General features: G+C 42.3%; 1 protein-coding gene across 5 annotated transcripts; it reads left to right on the top strand.

Moving 5' to 3' along the window:
- The first annotated feature begins 418 nt into the window (after positions 1–418).
- Positions 419–25062, top strand: esr1 (estrogen receptor 1). 5 transcript variants are annotated; one of them, XM_014205564.3, is made up of 10 exons: positions 419–571; positions 1435–1812; positions 3731–3951; positions 13281–13397; positions 14320–14519; positions 14936–15089; positions 21249–21387; positions 22248–22381; positions 23001–23184; positions 23461–25062. In XM_014205564.3, the coding sequence occupies exons 2-10, from the start codon at positions 1514–1516 to the stop codon at positions 23735–23737; spliced, it is 1725 nt and encodes a 574-aa protein (XP_014061039.1). In that variant the 5' UTR covers positions 419–571; positions 1435–1513; the 3' UTR covers positions 23738–25062.
- The last annotated feature ends 24 nt before the right edge of the window (positions 25063–25086 follow it).

Here is a 25086-nt window from a genome sequence, read left to right as displayed (position 1 = left end):
TAAAACCCATTTGTTTGCTGCTTTGGCGGGATAATAGTTTATATTTGATCAGTGGCTATCGTTGATAAGGTATTCCTCTTGAAAGGCCCATTGATAGCAAGAAAATGTACTTTAAATTAGTAGCATTTCCTTGGTTACAGTAAGGTGTGATTTAGTCAGTGTAGTTTGGTGATCTTACTGCAATGCTGTATTCTGTTTTCCTGTATAGATGTAGGCTATGAAAAGATGGAACATATAAGAACATGCATTGCCTGATGTCTGAATCCACTCATCTTTTCCCCACTGGGAGTTGCATAATGTTGGCATCAGAAGGGTGTTGACCTCACATTCTGTTTGCTGTGTCATGTTGACCTGCTCTAGAGATACACTATCAATATCGATCCGGCTGCGTTAATTTGTTTCTACCTTTTTTAAATCTCTTTTTTATCATTGTGATGCGAAGCCAGATCTCAGAAAGAGGGATGAGAGCGAGAGGACAGGGAGAAAGAGGAACAGTCCCTATAGCCACTCAACACAACAATGCTCATGATTAGACCCAAAGAGCTGAATATTGATCCATAACGTCATTAAGGTAAGTACTGTATATATGACGTCTTTGTATATATTTCATGTAATGGGTTCCTATTTTATTGCTTCCTTCTCGTGGAATTGTTTCGTATAATTTTGCCAGATTTGCACATAAATCCACTGATAGACACATTCAATAATGATTTAACTTCTTAGAAGAGTGAGTCAGAAAGGAGTGATATTCTAGCCACTGCAGTACATGTAACTAAATGACTGATAAGCATTCAGAGAGGAAGTCACACCAGGGTGTAACTCTCCTTGGAGCCTAGTGGCGTCCTCTAAAAGCTTTTCAGGGAAGAGAAAAAGAAGCTGGCGTTTTAGAAAAAATTTAAGGGGACAGGGGAGTTGGAGTGGTTGCCTCTTTCTTTCGTTCTCTCACTCTCTTTCTCTCCCTCTTTCTCTCTCTTGCTCTCTATCTCTATATATCTGTCACTTGTTGTCCTTTCCTCCATCCCTCCCTCCCACAGCAGTGTAGATAGTTAAGGGAGAAGAGAAAAGCTCTGCCTCTCAAAAATAAGTGGGAGGGAGGAATGTTTTTGGGCTGTCTCCAGGCGGAACCTGGGAGGGAAAGAGAGAGCAAGGAGGGAAGAGAAAAGAGAGAGAGAGAACCTAGTGAACGCCTCTTCCCGTCCTCTTCAGCCCAACAGCCAGTATTGAGTTGCTTAGCACAGGCTGTTAAGGAAGAAACAGAGCAAGAGAGGGACGAGAGAAAAGAGAGAGAGAAGACAGAACAGAGACCTTCTCCCCTCCCACCCCTTAGTGAGCCAGTCTAAATCAAGCTGCTTGTCACTGCTGTTGTTCTGTGAATGTGATGCTGGTCAGACAGTCCCATACGCAGATTTCCAAACCTCTCGGAGCTCCTCTCAGATCCCGAACGACCCTGGAGAGCCACGCCATCTCCCCCCCAAAACTCTCACCACAGCAGCCGACCACCCCCAACAGCAACATGTACCCTGAGGAGACACGCAGAGGTGGTGGGGCGGCCGCCTTTAACTACCTGGACGGAGGGTATGACTACACAGCCCCTACCCAAGGCCCGGCCCCCCTCTATTACTCCACCACCCCCCAGGATGCTCACGGACCCCCCTCGGATGGCAGCATGCAATCCCTGGGCAGCAGTCCCACCGGCCCACTGGTGTTTGTGTCCTCCAGCCCCCAGCTCAGCCCCTTCCTCCACCCCCCAGGCCACCATGGTCTCCCCAGCCAGTCATACTACCTGGAGACTTCTTCCACACCCTTATACAGGTGAGTGATCTAAGCTGTCGTTGAGCCTTAATATATGGGAGTCAGCTGTTCTGGCTGAACATGTGCTGTTGTAATGTAAGTAGATGAGAATGAGATCAGTGATGTGATGTTTATTTGATCATTGTTATTTGGACAGTGTATGTTGCTGACTATGGAGTATCTTTCAACAGCTGCTGACTATGGAGTATCTTTCAACAGCTGCCATGTCCCTGTTAGTCTGGTACATCAGACCACTGATTATGTAATTGTGACAGAACATTTCAATAAAGACATGGCATGTCCTGACCCATATGATATTTTTGCTCGGAGAGAGAGAGTGATACCCTATATTGAGTGAATATATACTGTAGATATAGAGGTTTGGGCTTTTTTTTTTTATTGTTCCCTTCATTGTTTGACTGTTCTTATCCCACATTAACAGTAATATTTTTTTCAGTCTTTAGGGGATACCATTTTGTTATTTTGCTCTGTGTACTTTTGTTTCTCTAGCATCTTTTTAGTAGATTGTCTGGCCAACAAATAATGATAATCAGCCAAAATAGACTCTTTAAAACTAAACATATACTCAGGACTTAGTTTATTACATATTTTCAATAATGTTTAGTCCTCAAAGTTGGGTATTATGCTCATTATATAAATACTGTATATGTGACATTACTGTACTAGGTTATCGTCATTAAAAATGAAAGATCATTAATTCATTATCAGAAAGGAAATATTTAGGCTATTGTGAGCGTTTATAAAGCCGTAGCAACGGAGCTTTAATCCCTCCGATTAACGACTTTGCTGGAGACCTTGAGAAAAGAACAATACGTAAGAACAACAAAAGTACACACGCACATTTCATTTCCAGAATGAGATGGAGACAGATCTAGTTGCTCAGGGATAGCAGATTAATCTAAGATGCTGCTGTTAGCTATAATTGGCTCAATTTGTCCTTTGAGGGATTGAAAGGCTCAATGGTGTGAACCTCTATTACACTTTTCACTCTCTCTATTCGAATCAGAAAAAATCATTGTCTGACAGTTGTGAGATTTTTATCCGAGAAATTGATGTTGGTTGTTCCATGTTTTCAAAGCACTTAGATTGAATCCAAGGCAGAGGTCATTAGAGAAGTATGCTTTTAAAGACAACCAGCACACTATTAAAAGGAGAAAACCAATTCAATCGTATTTATTTTATGTTGCCCAAAAAGCACATTTGAATTAACGAGTTTGTAAAAAAGCTTTCAGTGCTGTCATCTTGAAAAAATTATGTCACAAAGTACAACTCCAGGTTGACTCATCCAGAGAGGAAGAGGCGAAGTGAGAGGTTTCCACGAAAAATGAGACCATCATTTATGGATTTTCTTTATGGAAGTCAATAAAAAATGTTTTATTGTTAATTAGCTACGTGAAGATTATTGATCTAATATAAGTTTTGTAATGGTTAGATTGTTACGAATGCACTGATATAAGTGGCATTTCGGCAACGACTTCATATCGGAGTTGTGCCCTTTGTCATAGAGATAGAGAACTCATCATGGATATAACCCATTTTAACATTGTCATTGGCATCGAGGGCTTCCACCAATTTAAAGTAGTCACCTCGGTGGGGATTCATATGAGTTGGGAGCAATCAGCCAATGAAGAAGAAAATGTACTACTTTAAAATGGAGATACCCTCAATGACACTGCCCATGCTGTCACAGACGCTATGATGGGTACAAATACAAAGATGAGTCCTCTATCTCCATGACTTGTTGTTCACACACGTATCTGCCCTCTAATTGGCTTGAATGGTCCCAGCTGATTTCGCCTCCTCCCGCCTGCCTTCCATCTTTGAGGACATTTACTGTATTCCCATTGTTAGAGCGGTCAATCAACTATCTTTGTCTCATCCCAGCAAAGACAATCATCTGACAAACCCTGTGTTGCAGGTCGAGTGTGGTAACCAATCAGCTGTCAGCGTCAGAGGAGAAGCTCTGCATCACCTCCAATAGGCAGCAGTCGTACGCTGCGGCAGGGTCAGGGGTCAGGGTGTTTGAGATGGCCAACGAGACGAGGTACTGTGCGGTCTGCAGCGACTTTGCCTCTGGGTACCACTACGGAGTTTGGTCCTGCGAGGGCTGCAAAGCCTTCTTCAAAAGGAGCATCCAAGGTAAGCCTCCTCTCATCCCTACTACTATATCCCACTCCGCTTCTTAACATCTCTGTCAATGCAATGTGTGTGTGTGTGTGTGTGTGTGTGTGTGTGTGTGTGTGTGTGTGTGTGTGTGTGTGTGTGTGTATGTGTGTGTGTGTGTGTGTGTGTGTGTGTGTGTGTGTGTGTGTGCGTATACGTGCATGTGTGTGTGTGTGGGTGCATCTCTGTGCGTGTGTGTTTGTGTCTGTGTGTGCGTCTCGGTGTTGGTGTGTGTGTGTGTGCGTGTGTGTGTGTGTGTGTGTGTGTGTGTGTGTGTGTGTGTGTGTGTGTGTGTGTGTGTGTGTGTGTGTGTGTGTGTGTGTGTGTGTGTGTGTGGCTCCTAACCAGCGTTGTAAGGTCAATTTAGAGTATATCTGGCCGAGTCACTTATATGTGAATTAAATTTGTAGCCTGTCGGGAACCATATTGGGAGTATGTAGGAGGCCGTTGGTTGAAATTTTCCTGGAGAATCTGATGTTCTCATCGGTTCTGCCTCCTTTGACACTAGCAAATCACGAGCCAATCACCACAGATAGTTTTTTTTCTTCTCCAAAGCATATCATTGGTGCCGCATGCGGATGGAGTTGGGAAAGACAGCGCATGTCAGTATGGCGCACAGTTCACAATAGAGTACCACATTATGAGTCATACTACACATAAAACCTAACTGTCAAACAAGGAAATGGTTCCAATTGTTTTTCCACCATTCTTTTTTAGAAACTTTTAAAATAAGGTCTGTGTTTTGTGACATTTTGATAACCGTGTAACTCTCTCCAGGACAAGGTGAGTTTTACCTATATATTCACCTGGATTTACCCCCCCAAAATGAAATTATAATTAATTAATGTGGCTATCATAAAGAACTATAAATGCCATGATGATCTGGACAGACTGCCGAATCGAGGCAAAGGTAACAATCTCTGGATGAACTATCAAATGTTTGCTAAATTTAGTAATTGAATGGTGGATAAACAATTGGAACCATTTCCCTGTTTGACCGCTAGGTTTTATGGGTGTTATGACACCTCCACTATGCATGTAGCATCTCACCAGCTGGTCACTTTTTTTCTTGTGACAGGTACATTTGTTGCAGCATAGCTAATGCCACAGTAATTATAGGCCTAATATATCTGAATAATATTGGATGATCATAGGTACACATACAATTTGGTGTCAAATGAAAGCTGGGAGTCTACAGTATATATACAATATCAGTCAAAAGTTTGGACACACCTACTCCTTCCATTTGTTTTCTTTATTTTTACTATTTTCTACATTGTAGAATAGTAGTGAATACATCAAAACTATGAAATAACACATGGAATCATATAGTAACCAAAAAAGTGTTAAACAAATCAAAATATATTTTATATTTGAGATTCTTCAAAGGGATTCTTCACCCTTTGCCTTGGTGACAGCTTTGCACACTCTTGGCATTCTCTCAACCAGCTTCATGATGTAGTCAGCTGGAATGCATATCAATTAATAGGTGTGCCTTGTTAAACGTTAATTTGTGGAATTTCTTTCCTTCTTAATGCGTTTGAGCCATCAGTTGTGTTGTGACAAGGTAGGGGTGGTATACAGAAGATAGCCCTATTTGGTAAAAGACCAAGTCCATATTAACAGCTCAAATAAGCAAAGAGAAACAACAGTCTATCATTACTTTAAGACATGAAGGTCAGTCAATTAGGAACATTTCAAGAACTTTGAAAGTTTCTTCAAGTGCAGTCGCAAAAACCATTAAGCACTATGATGAAATTGGCTCTCATGAGGACCGCCACAGGAAAGGAAGACCCAGAGTTACCTCTGCTGCAGAGGATAAGTTCATTTGAGTTACCAGCCTCAGAAATTACAGCCCAAATAAATGCTTCACAAAGTTCAAGTAACAGACACATCTCAACATCAACTGTTCAGAGGAGACTGCGTGAATCAGGCCTTCATGGTCGAATTGCTGCAAAGAAACCACTACTAAAGGACCCCAATAAGTAGAAGAGACGGGCCAAGAAACACAAGCAATGGACATTAGACGAGTGGAAATCTGTCCTTTGGTCTGATGAGTCCAAATATGAGATTTTTGGTTCCAACTGCTGGTGAACGGATTATCTGAACGGATTTTAATGGTACGTTTATTTGAACAGTGAGAGACAGAATAACAACAAAAAAATCCAGAAAAATGCATGTCAAAAATGTTATAAATTGATTTGCATTTTAATGAGGGAAATAAGTATTTGACCCCTCGGCAAAACATGACTTAGTACTTGTTGGCAAAACTCTTGTTGGCAATCACAGAGGTCAGACATTTCTTGTAGTTGACCACCAGGTTTGCACACATCTCAGGATGGATTTTGTCCCATTCCTCTTTGCAGATCTTCTCCAAGTCATTAAGGTTTCGAGGCTGACGTTTGGCAACTCGAACCTTCAGCTCCCTTCACAGATTTTCTATGGGATTAAGGTCTAGAGACTGGCTAGGCCACTCCAGGACCTTAATGTGCTTCTTCTTGAGTCACTCCTTTGTTGCCTTGGCTGTGTGTTTTGGGTCATTGTCATGCTGGAATACCCATCCATGACCCATTTTCAATGCCCTGGCTGAGGGAAGGAGGTTCTCACCCAAGATTTGACGGTACATGGCCCCGTCCATCGTCCCTTTGATGCGGTGAAGTTGTCCTGTCCCCTTAGCAGAAAAACACCCCCAAAGCATAATGTTTCCACCTCCATGTTTGACGGTGGGGATGGTGTTCTTGGGGTCATAGGCAGCATTCCTCCTCTTCCAAACACGGCGAGTTGAGTTGATGCCAAAGAGCTCCATTTTGGTTTCATCTGACCACAACACTTTCACCCAGTTGTCCTCTGAATCATTCAGATGTTCATTGGCAAACTTCAGAAGGGCATGTATATGTGCTTTCTTGAGCAGGGGGACCTTGCGGGCTCTGCAGGATTTCAGTCCTTCACGGCGTAGTGTGTTACCAATTGTTTTCTTGGTGACTATGGTCTCAGCTGCCTTGAGATCATTGACAAGATCCTCCTGTGTAGTTCTGGGTTGATTCCTCACCGTTCTCATGATCATTGCAACTCCACAAGGTGAGATCTTGCATGGAGCCCCAGGCCGAGGGAGATTGACAGTTCTTTTGTGTTTCTTCCATTTGCGAATAATCGCACCAACTGTTGTCACCTTCTCACCAAGCTGCTTGGCGATGGTCTTGTAGCCCATTCCAGCCTTGTGTAGGTCTACAATCTTGTCCCTGACATCCTTGGAGAGCTCTTTGGTCTTGGCCATGGTGGAGAGTTTGTAATCTGATTGATTGATTGCTTCTGTGGACAGGTGTCTTTTATATAGGTAACAAACTGAGATTAGGAGCACTCCCTTTAAGAGTGTGTTCCTAATCTCAGCTCGTTACCTGTATAAAGACACCTGGGAGCCAGAAATCTTTCTGATTGATATGGGGTCAAATACTTATTTCCCTCATTAAAATGCAAATCATTTTATAAAATGTTTGACATGCGTTTTTCTGGATTTTTTTGTTGTTATTCTGTCTCTCACTGTTCAAATAAACCTACCATTAAAATGCTAGACTGATCATTTCTTTGTCAGTGGGAAAACGTACAAAATCAGCAGGGGATCAAATACTTTTTCCCTCACTGTACATTTAAATAATTAGCTTTTTATTTTACTGGACTGATGGTGCCTGCATCTGATGGTCAGTCTCAGCTATTCCTTTCCTCCGCAAAAAGGGACACTGTCTTCCAGCTGATGGCAAACTCTAATCGCACAGCATTATTTCTGCCTCATGCACAAATTCATGTTGTTACTCCTATGAACAGATTAAGTGAAATATTCCTCGATATAAAAAACACTTAAGCCACTAATAACAACGCAAGCCTATAGATACACTTTCCTACTCATTCATTACTGCTGCAGTGCTTGTTGTAGCGCTGAGTGGAAATAGGAAGAATGCACATTTTATGGCTTATAAAAGTGTTGAATACAAAGTGTTGATAGTGCTGAGTAAGAACATGAACTCATAAAAACAGCAGCTCTTTGCTGTATTCGTTGACAGTCTCTCTCTAGTCATGTTTTTGAAATCTCACACTATCAATTTTACTGTAGCTTTCTTTTAATGCCTGCTACGTTACTGTAGACACGGTCATCTGAGCCATCTGATTGGCCAGCGGTAGACCTATAGTGCACTTGATATGCTCTCTGGCCCACTGGAAAGGCTGAGTTTGTATCTTCAGACACATGAAATGGTTCAAAATGGCAACAGTTCGCCTACCTGGCGCAGGGAAGATAAATCAGGTGCACCTACCGCCAACAGCCCAAGAAAAATAAAATAAATAGGAACACAAGGCTTTATTGTTCGGTTTCTATAGAATTGTTTGGCGATAGACTAGGAATGCCTTGGGGATCGACCAGTTGGTGACCACTGCTCTAGAAAGTTGAATGAAATTAAATCTCGTGCTCTTCTCTGTTGGCTGATATAAAAAAAAATCTGTGCGGCAGTCCTGGGGGAGCTGCACGGCAGTCTCGGGGCTATTGCGCGCACCCCTACCAAGATGGGCTTGCCGGTTTTGTGATAGGATGAGTTCTATCTGAGTTCTATCTGTTCTATCTATCTGTTCTAGCTGAGCTCATGCAAACTCACATTCAAACGCTGTCATCAGTTAGACAGCCAAGACCATAGACAGCCAAGATCATAGACAGCCGAGATCATAGACAGCAAGATCGCTGTAAAGGGTGCCTTTAAACATAGAAAGAGCACATTCTATGTTGTAACCTCACTCAAAACGTCCTATTTTTTGGGATGCTAAAACCATGATTTGGTCAAACAGTAAAGTGCATTATCCTCATGATCCCTGTAATGAAAGTGTCTGCTCTGCTGCGGTGCATGTGTTCTCGCGGGGGCCTGCTGCTGTGATGAGCGAAAATGTGTTCTATAACAATGTGTTCTGATCCTATAACACAGCTTTGGAAGCTTCATCCCCTTGTCCTTGTCGAAGAGAGGAGGGTCTCAGCTTTCTGTAGATTACATTTTTCTTTCTCCATATTCACCTCAATAGCAACTATTTTACAACCAAGATATTTAACATGGCTTTGAGATATGGAACGGTGCACGTGCACAATTTGCACCGGTCATTGAGAGGGCATTTGCCTATTAGGTCTGCAAAGTTTTCTTAGGACATTGAATTTACTGTTGGATGAATACAAGTTCTGTACGGTTGACAACTCCCTTGTGTCCTCCTCCCAGAGTGCTAAGAACCTTGGCGTGATCCTGGACAACACCCTGTCGTTCTCCACTAACATCAAGGCGGTGACCCGATCCTGTAGGTTCATGCTCTACAACATTCGCAGAGTACGACCCTGCCTCACACAGGAAGCGGCGCAGGTCCTAATCCAGGCACTTGTCATCTCCCGTCTGGATTACTGCAACTCGCTGTTGGCTGGGCTCCCTGCCTGTGCCATTAAACCCCTACAACTCATCCAGAACGCCGCAGCCCGTCTGGTGTTCAACCTTCCCAAGTTCTCTCACGTCACCCCGCTCCTCCGCTCTCTCCACTGGCTTCCAGTTGAAGCTCGCATCCGCTACAAGACCATGGTGCTTGCCTACGGAGCTGTGAAGGGAACGGCACCTCCATACCTTCAGGCTCTGATCAGGCCCTACACCCAAACAAGGGCACTGCGTTCATCCACCACTGGCCTGCTGGCCCCCCTACCTCTGAGGAAGCACAGTTCCCGCTCAGCCCAGTCAAAACTGTTCGCTGCTCTGGCACCCCAATGGTGGAACAAGCTCCCTCACGACGCCAGGACAGCGGAGTCAATCACCACCTTCCGGAGACACCTGAAACCCCACCTCTTTAAGGAATACCTAGGATAGGATAATGTCATCCTTCTAACCCCCCCCCCTTAAAAGATTTAGATGCACTATTGTAAAGTGGTTGTTCCACTGGATATCATAAGGTGAATGCACCATTTTGTAAGTCGCTCTGGATAAGAGCGTCTGCTAAATGACTTAAATGTAATGTAAATGTAATACATGGCTACTAGCAGTGGCTATTATATTTAGAGTTATATGTAATGTGTTTTGAGTTTCCACTTTCTCAGGTATGGAACCCCAAATGATTAGCCTATGATATTAGTTAGTGCCAGTGGCGCAACTTTGGTTTTAGAGGAGGGGGAGGACATAATTTATTCATTTTTTTATCCAGTCGGATAAATACTCCAAATAGCCTACCCAACTGCTCAGAGGCGTCTGCATGGTCCTAAAGCACATTGTTGGCTCGTTTTGTATCACATTCTATGATAAAACTGGGGGGGATAAAAATGCAATTTCAGAATGTGGGGGGGACATGTCCCCCCGTCCCCAGTGAATATTGCGCCCCTGGTTACTGCACATGAAGATGTATGTAATTAATCTCTATTGAACCCCCCAAAAATCAGTCCTATTTTAACAGTAAAATATAGCAACTACACTGACTGTACGAAACATTATGAACACCTGCTCTTTCTGTAGCATGGACTGACCAGGTGAATCCAGGTGAAAGTTTTTTGATGTCACCTAATAAATCCAATTAAATTTTTAAGCCTTGAGACATGGATTGTGTATGTGTGCCATTCAGAGGGTGAATGGGCAAGACAAAATATTTAAGTGCCTCAAAGGACGTCCAGACAATTTGGGAAGCATTGGAGTCAACATGGGCCATCATCCCTGTGGAACGCATTCAACACATGTAGAGTCCATGCCCTGATGAATTGAGGCTGTTCTGAGGGCCAAAAGGGGTGCAACTCAATATTAGGAAGGTGTACCTAATTTGTTGTACTCTGTGTATTGTCTAATTGTCAACCCCAAATTATTGACAATCACTGGATTAGGTTGCACATCAAAATATTTTGAATCATGCATTCCTGCTTGGATGTGTTAGATTAAATCATGTATTTCTTGAATACGTCAGTAGTACAGTATATGTATTATACTTCTTAATAAAGCACTATGAATTACTTTATAAGATGATTACTCATGATTTTGGCTCGACCAAATCAAGGGCTGGTGCCACCAAATGTAAAACTTAATGACACCAGTGACACCAGGGGAAAAGTCTGGAGCCCTGTGGAATTGGCAGCACGCACTGTGATGTGGGCTGGTGTGGATAAAATGCCAAGGCCAAATTATCGTCCCAGTTCCAACCTGGGCTATAGCAGTTATTTATTCAGACCCATAACCATTCAATGCTCCATTCAAAGCCGTGTGCATCTTATTCTAATCGTATATTATTCAAGCATGTCATTAACATTATGCAGAGAAGGACAACAAAACGTATTTTATGTAGCCCTTTTCTGCAGTCAAATGACCAAATCGCCCTCTAGTGGCCTCGTGGGTGGAATGTTATTAATATTTTTCATATTTTTATATAGATTTTTGATGTACCGATTACATGATATAGGGTGTATGAGTTGATATATAAAACAACGCAAGATTCAAGACTTCGTGCTTTTCAGCTAAAATTATTATATAGAATTCTTGCCACCAACAAAATGTTGAATATTTGGGGCATAAAATCATCGAAGCTCTGCAGATTTTGTTGTGAGGATACAGAATCAATAGACCCTTTATTGTGGTATTGCCCTCAGGTAGCCTGTTTCTGGTCTCAGGTTCAGGAATGGCTGAAAATGCATAGCATTGATCTAAAATTGACCCTAGAAATAGTACTGTTTGGAGATCTGGAGAGACCAGGTCAGTCAATTACTAATATACTAATACTCTTAGTAAAAGTATTTATCTTAAACTTGCAATCTGTGGATTGTATTCGATTAGATAGATTGAAACTGTACATTAAACATCACAGCATAGTTGAAAGATATGTGTTGCGTAGAAACCCGAAGTGGGTGGCCAGCAGAGATAGATGGGATGGGCTGAGGGAAGCTGAGGGTTGGGATGTGGAATTGGAGACAAGTGGGAGTGGAGTTGCTGTGTGAGAGATAGAATGATGGTCAAAGACAAAAGTTTAAAAAAAAGTCAAAATAAAACATAATAAAAAGTACATTTGAATGACACTAAGTGGCAGTTTTTTTACCGCTAATGCCGGTTTGCCTGAGGCTGATGCCATGCAGGTGTTTGTACACATGCATATACACACACTCTCATTCAAACAAACACATACAAGAACACACACATACATGTAATAGTGCCAGACATGCACACAAACATATACAGTTGGCATTGCTGTTATGATTTTAGTTGTCCTTGATGTCCTTTGTTTTAAATGTATTATAAAAAAAATTGTTGTTTGCTGTTTTCTTCTGTCTTTTCCTTTTTTTCCTCTTTAGTTCATTCTCTTGGTTGTTGGTGCATTGGGGGGTTCTTGCGGGTGGGGAATGGAATTAATTGTCTTTTTTATTAAATTTTTTCTTCCTGGGGGGACTGTGGGAGGGGTCTCGGATGGTTGAGGGACAGCTATTGGGGAACTGTGGAGTAATCTTGGAAGGTTCGGGTTCACGTTTTTTTGGCCTGGTGGTAGATCGGTCAACATGCCCTTGAGCAGGGCATTGACCCTGGATGCTTCTGTGTGTCGCTCTGAATGGGAGTCTGTTGGATGACTGGTATGATGTAGTTATTGAGCGGCTTCACTGCAAGTATATTGTATGTTTCGAATATTCAATAAATCATTTTTTTTTTTAATTATAAATTTAAAAAATCTATTTTTTTTCTTCATATTTTCAAAATTAATAAATGTTATTTAAAAAGATCTAGCAAACATCTGGTGTTTCTATGTCAAACGGTTTTGTTATAGTTGAGTCTTCTGTGTTGTATATAAAGTGTAATATTGGGATGCAAACTCAAAATTGAATACATTTAAATACAATACGTTTTTTGGGTTCATCAGGCTCAGGTAGCATCAGGCTTCAATTTTTAGGCTGATCAAATCTCTAACCCAACATATTCAGTTCCAGTCCATCAGGACCACATCAATGTGGTATGCCATAGACACTACAGTTTCATCAATGCTGAAATTGAACATGTTTTAAAACCATAACCAAATGTTCTTTCAGTCTAAAGATAAAGTTCAATAGGTGGTCCTGGGTAACTGAGTTAATTTGACCTTGTAAGGAAGAGGAATCTGAAATGACATACAGAATATTTCGAGGGGATGGTGGACATCCCACAGCAAAATACACATAATCAGAACGCAGCTGGTCTACATGGTAATCATACATTTTAATTCCCTCTACGCCAGAGATACATGGAAAATCAACATGTGCAGCAGTCCTAGTGATTGGACTGGGGGTCTCAGCCCAATCTTTCTGTTTATTTCAGGTCACAATGACTACATGTGCCCTGCAACTAACCAGTGTACAATGGACAGGAATCGTAGGAAGAGCTGCCAAGCATGCCGCCTCAGAAAGTGTTATGAAGTGGGGATGGTGAAAGGAGGTGAGTAAGGGAACACAGTGGTGCTCACAATGGACATACACACACAACTTACAGTTTGTCTTGGTTTGGCTTGCCTCAGTAGTCTGAAAAGTATCAGTTAAGATGATAGATTAACACCAGTAACCGGGATACCGGGACTATCCCGGGACCACTCTTCATATTTCCTGAAAAAATGTCATGACAAGACCAGGAAAATTACAACATTTTCCCCCAATGCAATGTAGCACTAATGCAATTCTACAAAATACACAACATGCACAGCAGATTGGCAAAACATGTAATAGCACATTATGGCCTTCAGCATAGTTTATTCATTTCTCACAAGCGTGGGGGACTCCTCTAGATAAATCAATCAATGTTCGATTTTTGGTTTCACTGAATCTCCGTTTGAATATCTGGTAAGAATTAGGCTGGGTAAATGTTAGCTAAGTTAAGGCTAATGATCATCTTTATTCTAATTCCCTCATATATTAGATGATCAGAACATTTTGCTAGTGGATTTTTCTCTTTACTCATATAGCCTGTCCTACTCCAGACCAAATGCATGTGACTTGTCTGATAATCAATCAATGTGGTTTTGTTTCACTGAATCGCTGTCTGTGTATTTGGTTAATTGATCTCTGGCTGGACGAGTGGAAGTGGTAGCTCATTTATTTGGCAAAGGCAAAGGGTGGCTACTTGGAAGAATCTCAAATGTAAAATAGATTTTGATTTGTTTAACACTTTCTTACTACATGATTCCATATGTGTTATTTCATAGTTTTGATGTCTTCACTATTATTCTACAATGTAGAAAATAATAAAAAATAAAGAAAAACCCTGGAATGATTAGGTGTGTCCAAACTTTTGACAGGTACTGTATGTATATGTTTGTGTGTGTGTGTACGTGCGTGTTCTTTACTAACTCTACTCTATACCCCAGGCTTGCGTAAGGACCGTGGTGGGCGGGTTCTCAGGAAGGACAAGCGGTATTGTGGCCCTGCTGGTGACAGAGAGAAACCCTATGGTGACCTGGAGCACAGGACAGCGCCCCCTCAGGACGGGGGTAGGAACAGCAGCAGCAGCAGCCTCAGTGGTGGTGGAGGATGGTGTGGGCCCAGAATCACCATGCCTCCTGAACAGGTCTGAACATGTCATAGATCTCTAAGCAACAGCACTAAAGAAGTCAGTTAGTATAAATTAACATGTATGTGGAAACACAAAGTAACACACAAATTATTATAATTACATTTACTCACATATATTCTGCAGGGGTACAATTGCAATTGAATGAGTGGTGCCCCCCCCCCCCCCCCCAAGGTGCGATCTTTTCTAACTCTGTCATAACCTCCTGCTCTTCCCCCAAGGTTCAGATCTTTTCTAACTCTGTCATAACCTCCTGCTCTTCCCCCAAGGTTCAGATCTTTTCTAACTCTGTCATAACCTCCTGCTCTTCCCCCAAGGTGCAGATCTTTTCTAACTCTGTCATAACCTCCTGCTCTTCCCCCAAGGTGCTGATCTTTTCTAACTCTGTCATAACCTCCTGCTCTTCCCCCAAGGTGCTGTTCCTGCTGCAGGGGGCAGAGCCTCCGGCCCTGTGTTCTCGTCAGAAGGTGGCCCGCCCCTACACAGAGGTCACCATGATGACCCTGCTCACCAGCATGGCCGACAAGGAGCTGGTGCACATGATCGCTTGGGCTAAGAAAGTACCAGGCAAGAACCTAACATGGCACAGAAATGATTGATGATGTCATAATATCACATACTGTCATTACAAACTTCAAAAATACACCAGCTAGATTTTTACTAGCCAGATAAGTAAAATCACTCCAACAAGGCTTGAATAGGACTCATTTTCTCTCTCACACACACACTGACGGACACACACACACAAAGCAGACCCCTACGCACTCGCTATGTGTCCTAGACTATGGCCTTGTCTAATCACAGGGCTGCAACCTCTCTCCTCCTGTGGTTTCAGGCCTTGGTAGTGGCAGTGACCGGGTGCTGTTGTCTCACACACACACACACACCACACACACACACACACACACACACACACACTCATAGGCTTTCAAAATAGGGGTGCAGACGTATGTTTTTGCACTGCCACTTCTTTACCAGAAAATGATGATCCATTGGGTAATTTGTCATTTTAAAGTTCATATGAATAAATAAAAATAGATATGTCAATTTTATATGTTTGCGTTTTACACCCCCTCCCCCCATCACCTCAAGATAAATGGTGTTGACCACTTGAAAGTTTGCTTTGCTCCCGCGTCACTGTGTTGGTTCAGTGCAGTTAAAAAGCACTAGTTGTTTTGCTCCCGCGTCACTGTGTTGGTTCAGTGCAGTTAATAAGCACTAGTTGTTTTGCTCCCGCGTCACTGTGTTGGTTCAGTGCAGTTAAAAAGCACTAGTTGATTTGCTCCCGCGTCACTGTGTTGGTTCAGTGCAGTTAAAAAGCACTAGTTGTTTTGCTCCCGCGTCACTGTGTTGGTTCAGTGCAGTTAAAAAGCACTAGTTGCACCACTGGTGTTTAAAATGAAAAGACACCTGCAAATATAATTGTTTATCTATTTTGTTGTGTTGTTGTTACATTTGTATCGTTGTTTCATGTCCAATGGTGTTGTCACATTTCATTTGAGCCGCATGGACCACAAGAAAATTAATTGTATCATTTCACTTTGCCTGTTAGAACCCAGATGAGAACGGGCATGTCTGATTGGGCTTGCTGTAGCGCAGCCTCTGACTCGGAGTAACCTTTCATCAGCCTACCAAAGGTTGCACCTTAGCAGAAAACTGCATGTCCGGTAGCTCGCAGGCTGTCAATGAGTAGCTCGCAAGTAGATAGTGAAAAATATAAATCTGTTAAATAATCCCCCCCAAGCTGTTTACCGGCATTTAACACCATTTGCATTTTTGCCATCTCTGTTTTCCCAACTTCAATTGGTTAAATCATATTGTTAAAATGTTTTCATTCATTTGCAAAAGTAACAGTCCTGTCCAAGCCCCATTTGCCTGGCCAACTAGCCAAATGCTAGGCCACGCACACGGACCTTAGTTTCTTCTCGGCAATGAGTCTGGATCTGATTACCTTTCTGACCCTCCACCAGATGCAAACACATTCGGAGCTGTCTGATTGGTCCAGAATCCGATTGGTTGGGCCAGAGCCAGAACACACTTGGGTAAATTGGTAGTTTGGAAATTCGTCATTGGCTTTGATACTCTAATTGGTTAGAGGTGATACAATCAATGATGACTTTGTTTTTTACAACGCCCCATGTGCCCCGCATCACCACAAACTACTTTAATGTGGCAGTCTCAGACTAAAGTGTGTAGCAATTAGCGAACTACAGAGCAGCTGAAGAATTTAGTGTGTCGTCAGGCTAGAACCCCCATATCCGCTTCGCAGTTACAATGTAGCCAAGCTGTGTCTGTATGTGCCAAATGAAAAAGCACAGGATATTTATATTTTAATGAAACAGCTCTGGATTGGTAAGTAATATCGACCAAATAAGCCATTTATACCCTGTTTTTATCAAATATGTATGCTGCTGAGACGAGTCAATTAAAAAAAAATATGTCAACAGTGCAACAACGGGCGCCAAAAAAAGTCAATGTCTGAGGAAAAGCTGAACGGTCAATTAATGTGATTGCTGAGATTACACTTTTATTGTTCCTCATACTTTTCATGATGATTCTGTTTCTTTACAATGTGTTGTCAAATATGTAACTTACTCTCAGTGATTGTTGATCTAAAGGACACTATTAAACAGAATGACAATTAAAACAATTATTGGAAAATAATCTGTAGTCCTGCAGACTACAGATTTGTTCAAATGTAAAACACTTATTTTCTCTCATCTTAAAAATGCAAGATTCTCAAGGTAGGCTCCAGAAGTCAGATTTTTGTTCAAAATGTGTGATTTTTAAGAACCAAAATGCAATTACATTGTGTATGCATTGCTGTTTCTGTTCATAAAATGTGGCCTACACAATAACAAAATATGCAGGCTGTATATGAGTAGCTTGCAATTTCTTTGGGGGGTAGGAAGTAGCTTTTCTGAAAGAAAAGGTTGGAGAACCTGGCTCTAGTCCAAACTGTTCAATATGACCCATATTAATGGAGCTACATTTTATTCTTTCTATTGCAGATTTGGGGCCGTCATTTATGGATATAGCTGCCAAACAAATACAAATTTGATAATCACTTTTGCTATATTATTTTTATGTGAACGAAATCAATGACAAAATTTAAATGCAAAACTGCAGTTTGCATTTTCAAGTTGACAGTTCTTGTTCAGATAACACTATTGAGAAAGAATTGTTAAAAGTTAAATCAAAGTTCACATTTGTAATTGTACTACATCATTGTGATTGCATTATTTGTGACAAAACAATATGATAACTTAATGTGCAATTTAACAATGCTTTTTCTTAAACCTACCAAGTACAACGTTCAAATAAAAATTATTATTAGGTAAAACATGTAGTTTATTCCTCCCCTGCGTTTTCCTGGCCACATTCTTATTTTAAAAAAAGAAAATGTACCCCCTTTTTCTCCCCGATTTCGTCTTGTCCCATTGCTGAAACTCCCGTATGGACTCGGGAGAGGCGAAGGTCGAGAGCCGTGCGTCCTCCTAAACACAACCCCGCCAAGCTGCACTGCTTCTTGACACAATGCACGCTTAACCCGGAAGCCAGCCGCACCAGTGTGTCGGAGGAAACACCGTACACCTGGCGACTGTGTCAGCGTGCATGCTCCCGGTCCGCCACAGGAGTCGCTAGAGCACGATGGGACAAGGACATCCCAGCCGGCCAAACCCTCCCCTAACCCGGACGACACTGGGCCAATTGTGTGTCGCCTCATGGGTCTCCCGGTCGCTTCCTGCCCACATTCTTAACAGTTTGGCCAATCAATTGATCACTGTGGGTGAGATTGTCAGGGGAGGAGCAGGATATTTGTGAGAGTAACAGAGTTGGTAGGGTTTCAGACCTGTAAATCAATCACTATGGGTGGGATTTTCAGAGAAGGGGGCGGGATGTTTGTGAGTCACAGGGTTGGTAGGGTTTCAGACCTGTCAATTCATTATTGGGGGTGGAAGTTTCAGGGAAGGGAAGAGATTAGTAATTAAAACACTTTTTCAATAGAATTTATTGTTCCTAAACCTAAGAAAAATGGTTGTGTTCTGTTCACAAATATGTTAAGAAAGTGTGGAGAAAGAAAATGCAGCCCCCCCAAGCCTTTGCCCCCTCCCCCCCACTATCAGACATAGTCAGGCGCCCATGCACACACACGCTGGGACATTACAGGCATTATGTTGATGATGACAGTCATCACCTCAGAAAGGGTCCTTTAGGCGAACAAATACACAGCGCCTTAGACACACACACACTCAGCTGAATCTGGTAATCAATTATATGGCTATTGAGCAAGTTGAAGAGACTAAACTTCTTGGTGTCACCTTAGACTGGAAATTGGCATGGTCAACGCATACTGATTCAACTGTTGTAAAGATGGAAATAGGTATGTCTGTAATAAAGAGATTCTCTGCATTTTTAACACCACTCTCAAACAAGTCCTGCAAGCCCTAGTTTTATTGAATCTTGATTATTGCCCGGTCATATGGTCAGGTGTTGCAAAGAATGACCTAGGAAAGCTGCAGCTGGCCCAGAACAGAGTGGCACGTCTTGGCCTTCAATGCACACAGAGGGCCAATGTCAACAGCATGTCAGTCTTTCCTGGCTCAGAGTATAGAGGAGCGATTGACTGCATCACTCCCTTGTTTTTATGAGAAATAATATTGTGCTGAAAGCGCCAATATGTTGGAATAGTCAACTGACATACAGCGCTAAAATACATGCATACTATACCCGACATGCAACCAGGGGTCTCTTCGCGGTCCCCAAGTTCATAGTGGGTTTTGGGAAGCAAACAGCACTATATAGAGAAGTGGTGGCATGGAACAGTCTTCCATCGCAGCATGCTCAAATCAAGCTGCACCTCAGGGCAAAACTGCCTTAACGTCCTGCATTTTCTTGAAATAGTTGGTTTTGGATAAAATGTATATGTAGTCTATGTTCTAGTCTCTTAAATAATTTTTCTTTTGTAGTGTATTATGCTTGTATATTTTTGGACCCCACGAAGAATAGTTGCGGCTTATGCACATTTTTACATTTCAGTAGTTTAGCAGACACTCTTATCCAGAGCGACTTACAGTAGTGAGTGCATACATTTTCATACTGGTCCCCTGTGGGAATTGAACCCCTGGCGTTGCAAGCCCCATGCTCTACCAACTGAGCCACATGGGACCATGCACAGCTAATGGGGATCCAAATAAACTAAATACACACACAAACACACGCTCACACAACACACACACGTTCACCTCCCCCCGACGCTGTCTAAGTCAACACAGATGTGATTATGTTGTTCCAGTGTGCGTCACTAAGAGCCTGAAAGCACACAGTTTTAATTGCAGGAGTATTTAGCCAGGTACAGAGAGGAACAATGGAAGTGATTGGGAGGTAATTGGATATGAATTAGGACAGCTGAGTGGTGGTGATAAGGACCCGTACCAGAACAGAGATTGCAGTTTGGCCAATTCACAATGGTTGGAAGAAGTTTAATGCTTAGCATTTATCTTAAAAAGTTCAGATCAAGATTTATTTAGATTTTATTTTATTTTATTAGTTTCTCTTTTAGGCCTGCAAGGAAACCTACAAGTATCACATGATGAAATATATATTGATATGCTTCAACCACAGTGGTCCAGTCAATCACAGATTATACTCACAGAGTTTCTAAACCCAGAGGCGCAACATCGCAAGACTTCCGGGAACACTCGCCAAACAGACCAAACAGATCAGGCTGAGGTTGGGGTTTGAGAGAAGTGAAAAATTCTTCCTTAGTTGTTAATTTTCCTCAAAATCTAATGGCACAACCTAGATTCAAGCCAGTATCTTACATATATGAACATGTTATTACTCCAAACTCGTGAGACACGTTTTCATTTTTGTCAAAACAGCTTTATATCGAAGAAGTGCCTTTGATTTGACGCCATGCACATGCGTAGTTCAGCCAGAGACGACCAGATAACGTGTTTCTGCGCATGACCTCAGCTAGCCAACGTCTCCATGACATCACCTACAAGTGTGATTGGGGATTTATTTTGGAGAAGCAGTTTCTGCCTATCTTCATACTATACTGTCTTTGTTGTACTGAAATGTCTAAATGTTATTCAAAGGAAACTATCACTTTCATTACTTTGCAATTGCAGTGTGTACGGGACCTTCTTTCCTTTGAATGACTATTTGACTATTTCTATTAGATTAGTCATGGCCATCTCAAAGGATTTTAGTCAACTAGTGGTTAATGTATGGTTGATAGTGGGTTTATGTTAGCCTGACAACTTACACAAAATTATTCCGCTGCTCTGTCGTTCACTTCATACAGTACTTAGTCTGACAGCCATCGTTGAAGTTGTTGGTGGTGAGGGGCACGAGGGGCATTGTACAAAACAAAGTAATCAGCGATTTGGGTCCTCTATAACCAATTAGAGTATCAAAGCCAATGACACATTTTCAAACCCTCACTTTACTCACGTGTGTTCTGGCTCTGACCCAACCCATCGGTTTCTGGACCAATCAGACATCTCCGAATGTGTTCGCATTTGGTGAAGGGTCGTGGAGGTTCTCAGATCCAGACTCATTGCAGAGAACAAATGAACATCCGTGGGCTTGGCGTAGCGTTTGGCCAGAGCAAGGAGTCTGGGTAGCTAGTCAAAGGTTTGAGCGGACTAGTGGTTAATGTATGGTCGATAGTGGGTTATATGTGGTTTGACCCCAGTGTGACCGTGTCTCTGGTAGGTTTCCAGGAGCTGTCTCTCCATGACCAGGTGCAGCTGCTGGAGAGTTCCTGGCTGGAGGTGCTGATGATCGGACTCATATGGAGGTCCATCCACTGCCCTGGGAAACTCATCTTTGCCCAGGACCTCATACTGGACAGGTGTGTACATACATACATACATACATACATACATACATACATACATACATACATACATAGACACACACACACACACCAACATTGTAGATTTACACTTCGTATCTTGTCAGTGTAGCTCTAAAGGTCACAATGAGTCTAATTATCATGTTCCCCTTGGAGAGAAAAACACACTGTCTCACCTGCACATGTCCCGGTCATTACACATTAAACTTGACAGAGAGGAGTGAAATTTAATCAAAGTGATGACTCTTGGGCGAGATGGAAAAAGCATATGAGACACTGTTAGAGAGAGGGGGGAAAGAGAGAGAGGTAGGGAGAGATGGAAAAAGCATGCGCGACACTGTTAGAGAGAGGGGGGAAGACAGAGAAAAGGAGGGAGAGATGGAAAGAGAGAGGGGAGGCAGAGAGAGACAGAGTATTTTGGACGCACAGCCTGTTCCCTCCATTTTCCCCCACCATGTTCCAAGTAAACAAGTTACCTAGAAGCCGCCGCAGACCCAGGGGAACGAGGGAGAGGAAGAAATTAAAGAGAGAGGAAGATGGACTGTTACTGTCTCTCTCTGATGTCTGTGATGTTCCCATTTGATCAGTGTTTTATTATAGAGCATTACCTCTGACACCAGGCCCAGAGCTAGCCACTAGAGTGTCCACAGCCATTTGACATGATTAGTAAATGGTGCAGGACCGGTTTGAAGACTGTTGGAGTTAGGGGACAGCTATTAAGCTTACTCTAAATGGCTGCTCTTCAGAAATACGCTATGATTTTATGGCTCTTCCCTTGAACACCAACTATGTTCCAATGCTGCAGTCATTCAGGAGAGTTGCACAGTACTTGTCTCATTCCGACCTTTGACCTCCAGGAGTGAAGGGGACTGTGTGGAGGGTATGGCTGAGATCTTCGACATGCTCCTGGCCACTGTGTCTCGCTTCCGCATGCTCAAACTGAAGCCTGAGGAGTTTGTGTGCCTCAAAGCCATCATCTTGCTCAACTCTGGTGAGTGGCTGTGTTTATGTGTTATTACTAAGCTATTAATGGTGCTTTGTTCAGTATGTTTTCATGTTGTGATGTGGGTTCAACCCTGGGTCCGGCGTGGGTGGGATTGAGAACATTACAAGTGATTGACGCAAAGACGTGTTTTTCTCTTCATGAACATGGAGTAGTGACTAATGCATTCCACTCCCCATTAGTAAATGTTGAAGGGTGAACTGTTTTTAGCAGTGGAACAGAATATGCCACTCAAGCGCATTAGCTGTGAACAGAAGGATCCTAAGTCCTTCTTCGTCAATGTACCCCATAATTGTTACCATGCCAACTGTACCCTCCGTTCTCTGTGTGTTGACAGAAAGAACTCCTCTGTTTGTTTTGAGACAGACTAATCTGTAAGAGACATAAATACCCGAGCTGGGGTTGCTGTTGCAGGTTTCTGTGTTGTTCTTATGGATTGCTGAGTTAGCAGTTGCTGCATTGAGAACATCAAGCTCTTCCCCTTCCTCTGTCTCTTCCTCTTCTTCTTCCTCTTCTTCTGTCTCTTTCTGTCTCTTTTTATTTTTTTCTTTACAAATTCTATTTTAGTTACAATAACCTCTCCTCTCTCTTTCTCCATCTCCTCTAGGTGCCTTCTCCTTCTGTTCCAACTCTGTGGAGTCCCTTCACAACAGCTCGGCAGTGGAAAGCATGCTGGACAACATCACTGACGCCCTCATCCACCACATCAGCCATTCAGGAGCCTCTGTGCAGCAGCAGCCAAGACGGCAGGCCCAGCTCCTGCTCCTGCTCTCACACATCAGACATATGAGGTGAGGAGGGCACACTATGTAGGGGAGGAGGGCACTGTGCTTGTTTTCACACATCAGACACAAGATGAGGAGTTCACAGCACGCTAGACATGAGAGGGTACTCACTCCTGATGGAGGAAATTCCTATTCTAAAAGTCAGGAGGCAGGTTACACAAGCCAAAGAGAAAATTCATATTATCTGCCGCCAGTTAAATATTATCATCACCTATTTGGTTATTCCCATAGATTATATTTCTATGGCTATCCCTTCTCACTCCTCTCCTATTCTCTATGTAGCAACAAAGGCATGGAGCACCTTTACAGCATAAAATGTAAGAACAAAGTGCCTCTGTACGACCTGCTCCTGGAGATGCTGGACGGTCACCGGCTCCAATCCCCAGGCAAAGTGGCCCAAGCTGGGGAACAGACCGAGGGCCCCTCTACCACCACTACCACCTCCACAGGCTCCAGCATAGGGCCGATGCGAGGTAGCCAGGATACCCACATCAGAAGCCCTGGTTCGGGGGTACTCCAGTATGGCTCCCCCAGCTCAGACCAGATGCCCATTCCGTGAGATACAGAAATAGGTATTTGTAGATACGGAAGATGTAAAAGTCCTATTACATACAGTATGTGTAGAGAGAGATATTTTGAAATGTATGGAGGTAAGAATGGATAAAAAATATACATTTATTAATGTGCATATTCATTACTTATTTGTTTATAATTGAAGTGATTAATTTGCATTTGATAGATAGTCAAAATGATTTAGCAGCAATCTATTAAACATTTACAAATGTTCGCATTTTGTACTGGTACACAATGGACTGAGATGTACTCAGTCACACCAGGGATGTATTCACTAGGAACCAAAAGTAAGCATACAAAATGAAACGGGGAGGGACTAGTACCTACATTTGTCCAATAGAAACACATTTTCATTGCCTTTCACAACGTTGCAAACTTTTGAGTCAGTTCTCTTTTCTGTGGCTTTAGCAACAGTTTTACCGTTCTGCAGCTTAGCACCAAGTATTTAGCCATCGTGTGGCGCACTGTTAGCAGCAGAGTCACGTGATAGAGCAGAGAGTCTATGTAGATCAATGCATTATACCCTGTGTGGACACCACCTGTGCCTTGACCAAAGTGCACTTCTCCAGGTAAAGGAAATGTGGGCATTGTATACCTTTTGTAGCTTAACATTGATGACTGCTTGTCATATTATTCTGAGACGGATGTATTCAGAACATTGATATATACCTTTTTATGGTTATGGCTACTAATTCAAATATTCTGATATCAGGTGCCTTGTTTAGAAAATGTAATTGTTTAAATGTATCAATTTAAAAGCAGCCAACATTTGTGAAAGCTTGAACGTTCTGAGCAGTTCTAGCAAAGCGTTTGAAGATATTAAAAACAAATGACAAAATGTGATGTATTTCTGTTAATGTATTACTGCATTTTGTTCTAGAGTAAATATGTTCAAAGTCTATATTTTGCAGAACACTTCACAGCATTTCAGTTGACTGACAACATATATTTCATCGACATTGTATATGATTAAAAACAGAAGTAAAATATTGGCCTCAAGTAATTTAGCTTTTTCTGTCGCTGTTATGTGGATATTTCTATGCTTACTTGAACAGATTATTGTTAATTAAATCTAATTGTATAATGTGTGTGTGTGTGTGTAAGAGAGACATCTGGAGATGATCAAACGCATTGCTCATTCATTTGTTCCACCTTATGAGCGCCACTGCTGATGAATCAGTCTGCTCTACAGTAGTCTACACACACACCACACGTACAGTAAATGTATGTGATTTATGTTCATGCACAGCCCACCTTTCAACTGACTGTCATGTACCATGCATTGCTGTGAATAAAGAAATTTAGGATCAACCCATTTGTGATTATTTTACAAAG

Source organism: Salmo salar, chromosome 06, assembly GCF_965601325.2.
Source record: "Salmo salar chromosome 06, fSalSal1, whole genome shotgun sequence".
NCBI lineage: Eukaryota > Metazoa > Chordata > Actinopteri > Salmoniformes > Salmonidae > Salmo > Salmo salar.
Note: the sequence above shows the minus strand (reverse complement) of the source record. Positions and strands in the feature narration are given on the sequence as shown.

What these genes read in the sequence shown, in the direction of transcription:
- esr1 (XM_045719429.2), top strand. Translation starts at nt 1,379, where the DNA reads ATGCTGGTCAGACAGTCCCATACGCAGATTTCCAAACCTCTCGGAGCT. An exon ending in AGTGGGGATGGTGAAAGGAG is followed by an intron (nt 13,398 to 14,319) that starts GTGAGTAAGGGA and finishes TCTATACCCCAG; the next exon opens with GCTTGCGTAAGGACCGTGGT. An exon ending in CAGGACCTCATACTGGACAG is followed by an intron (nt 21,388 to 22,247) that starts GTGTGTACATAC and finishes TTTGACCTCCAG; the next exon opens with GAGTGAAGGGGACTGTGTGG.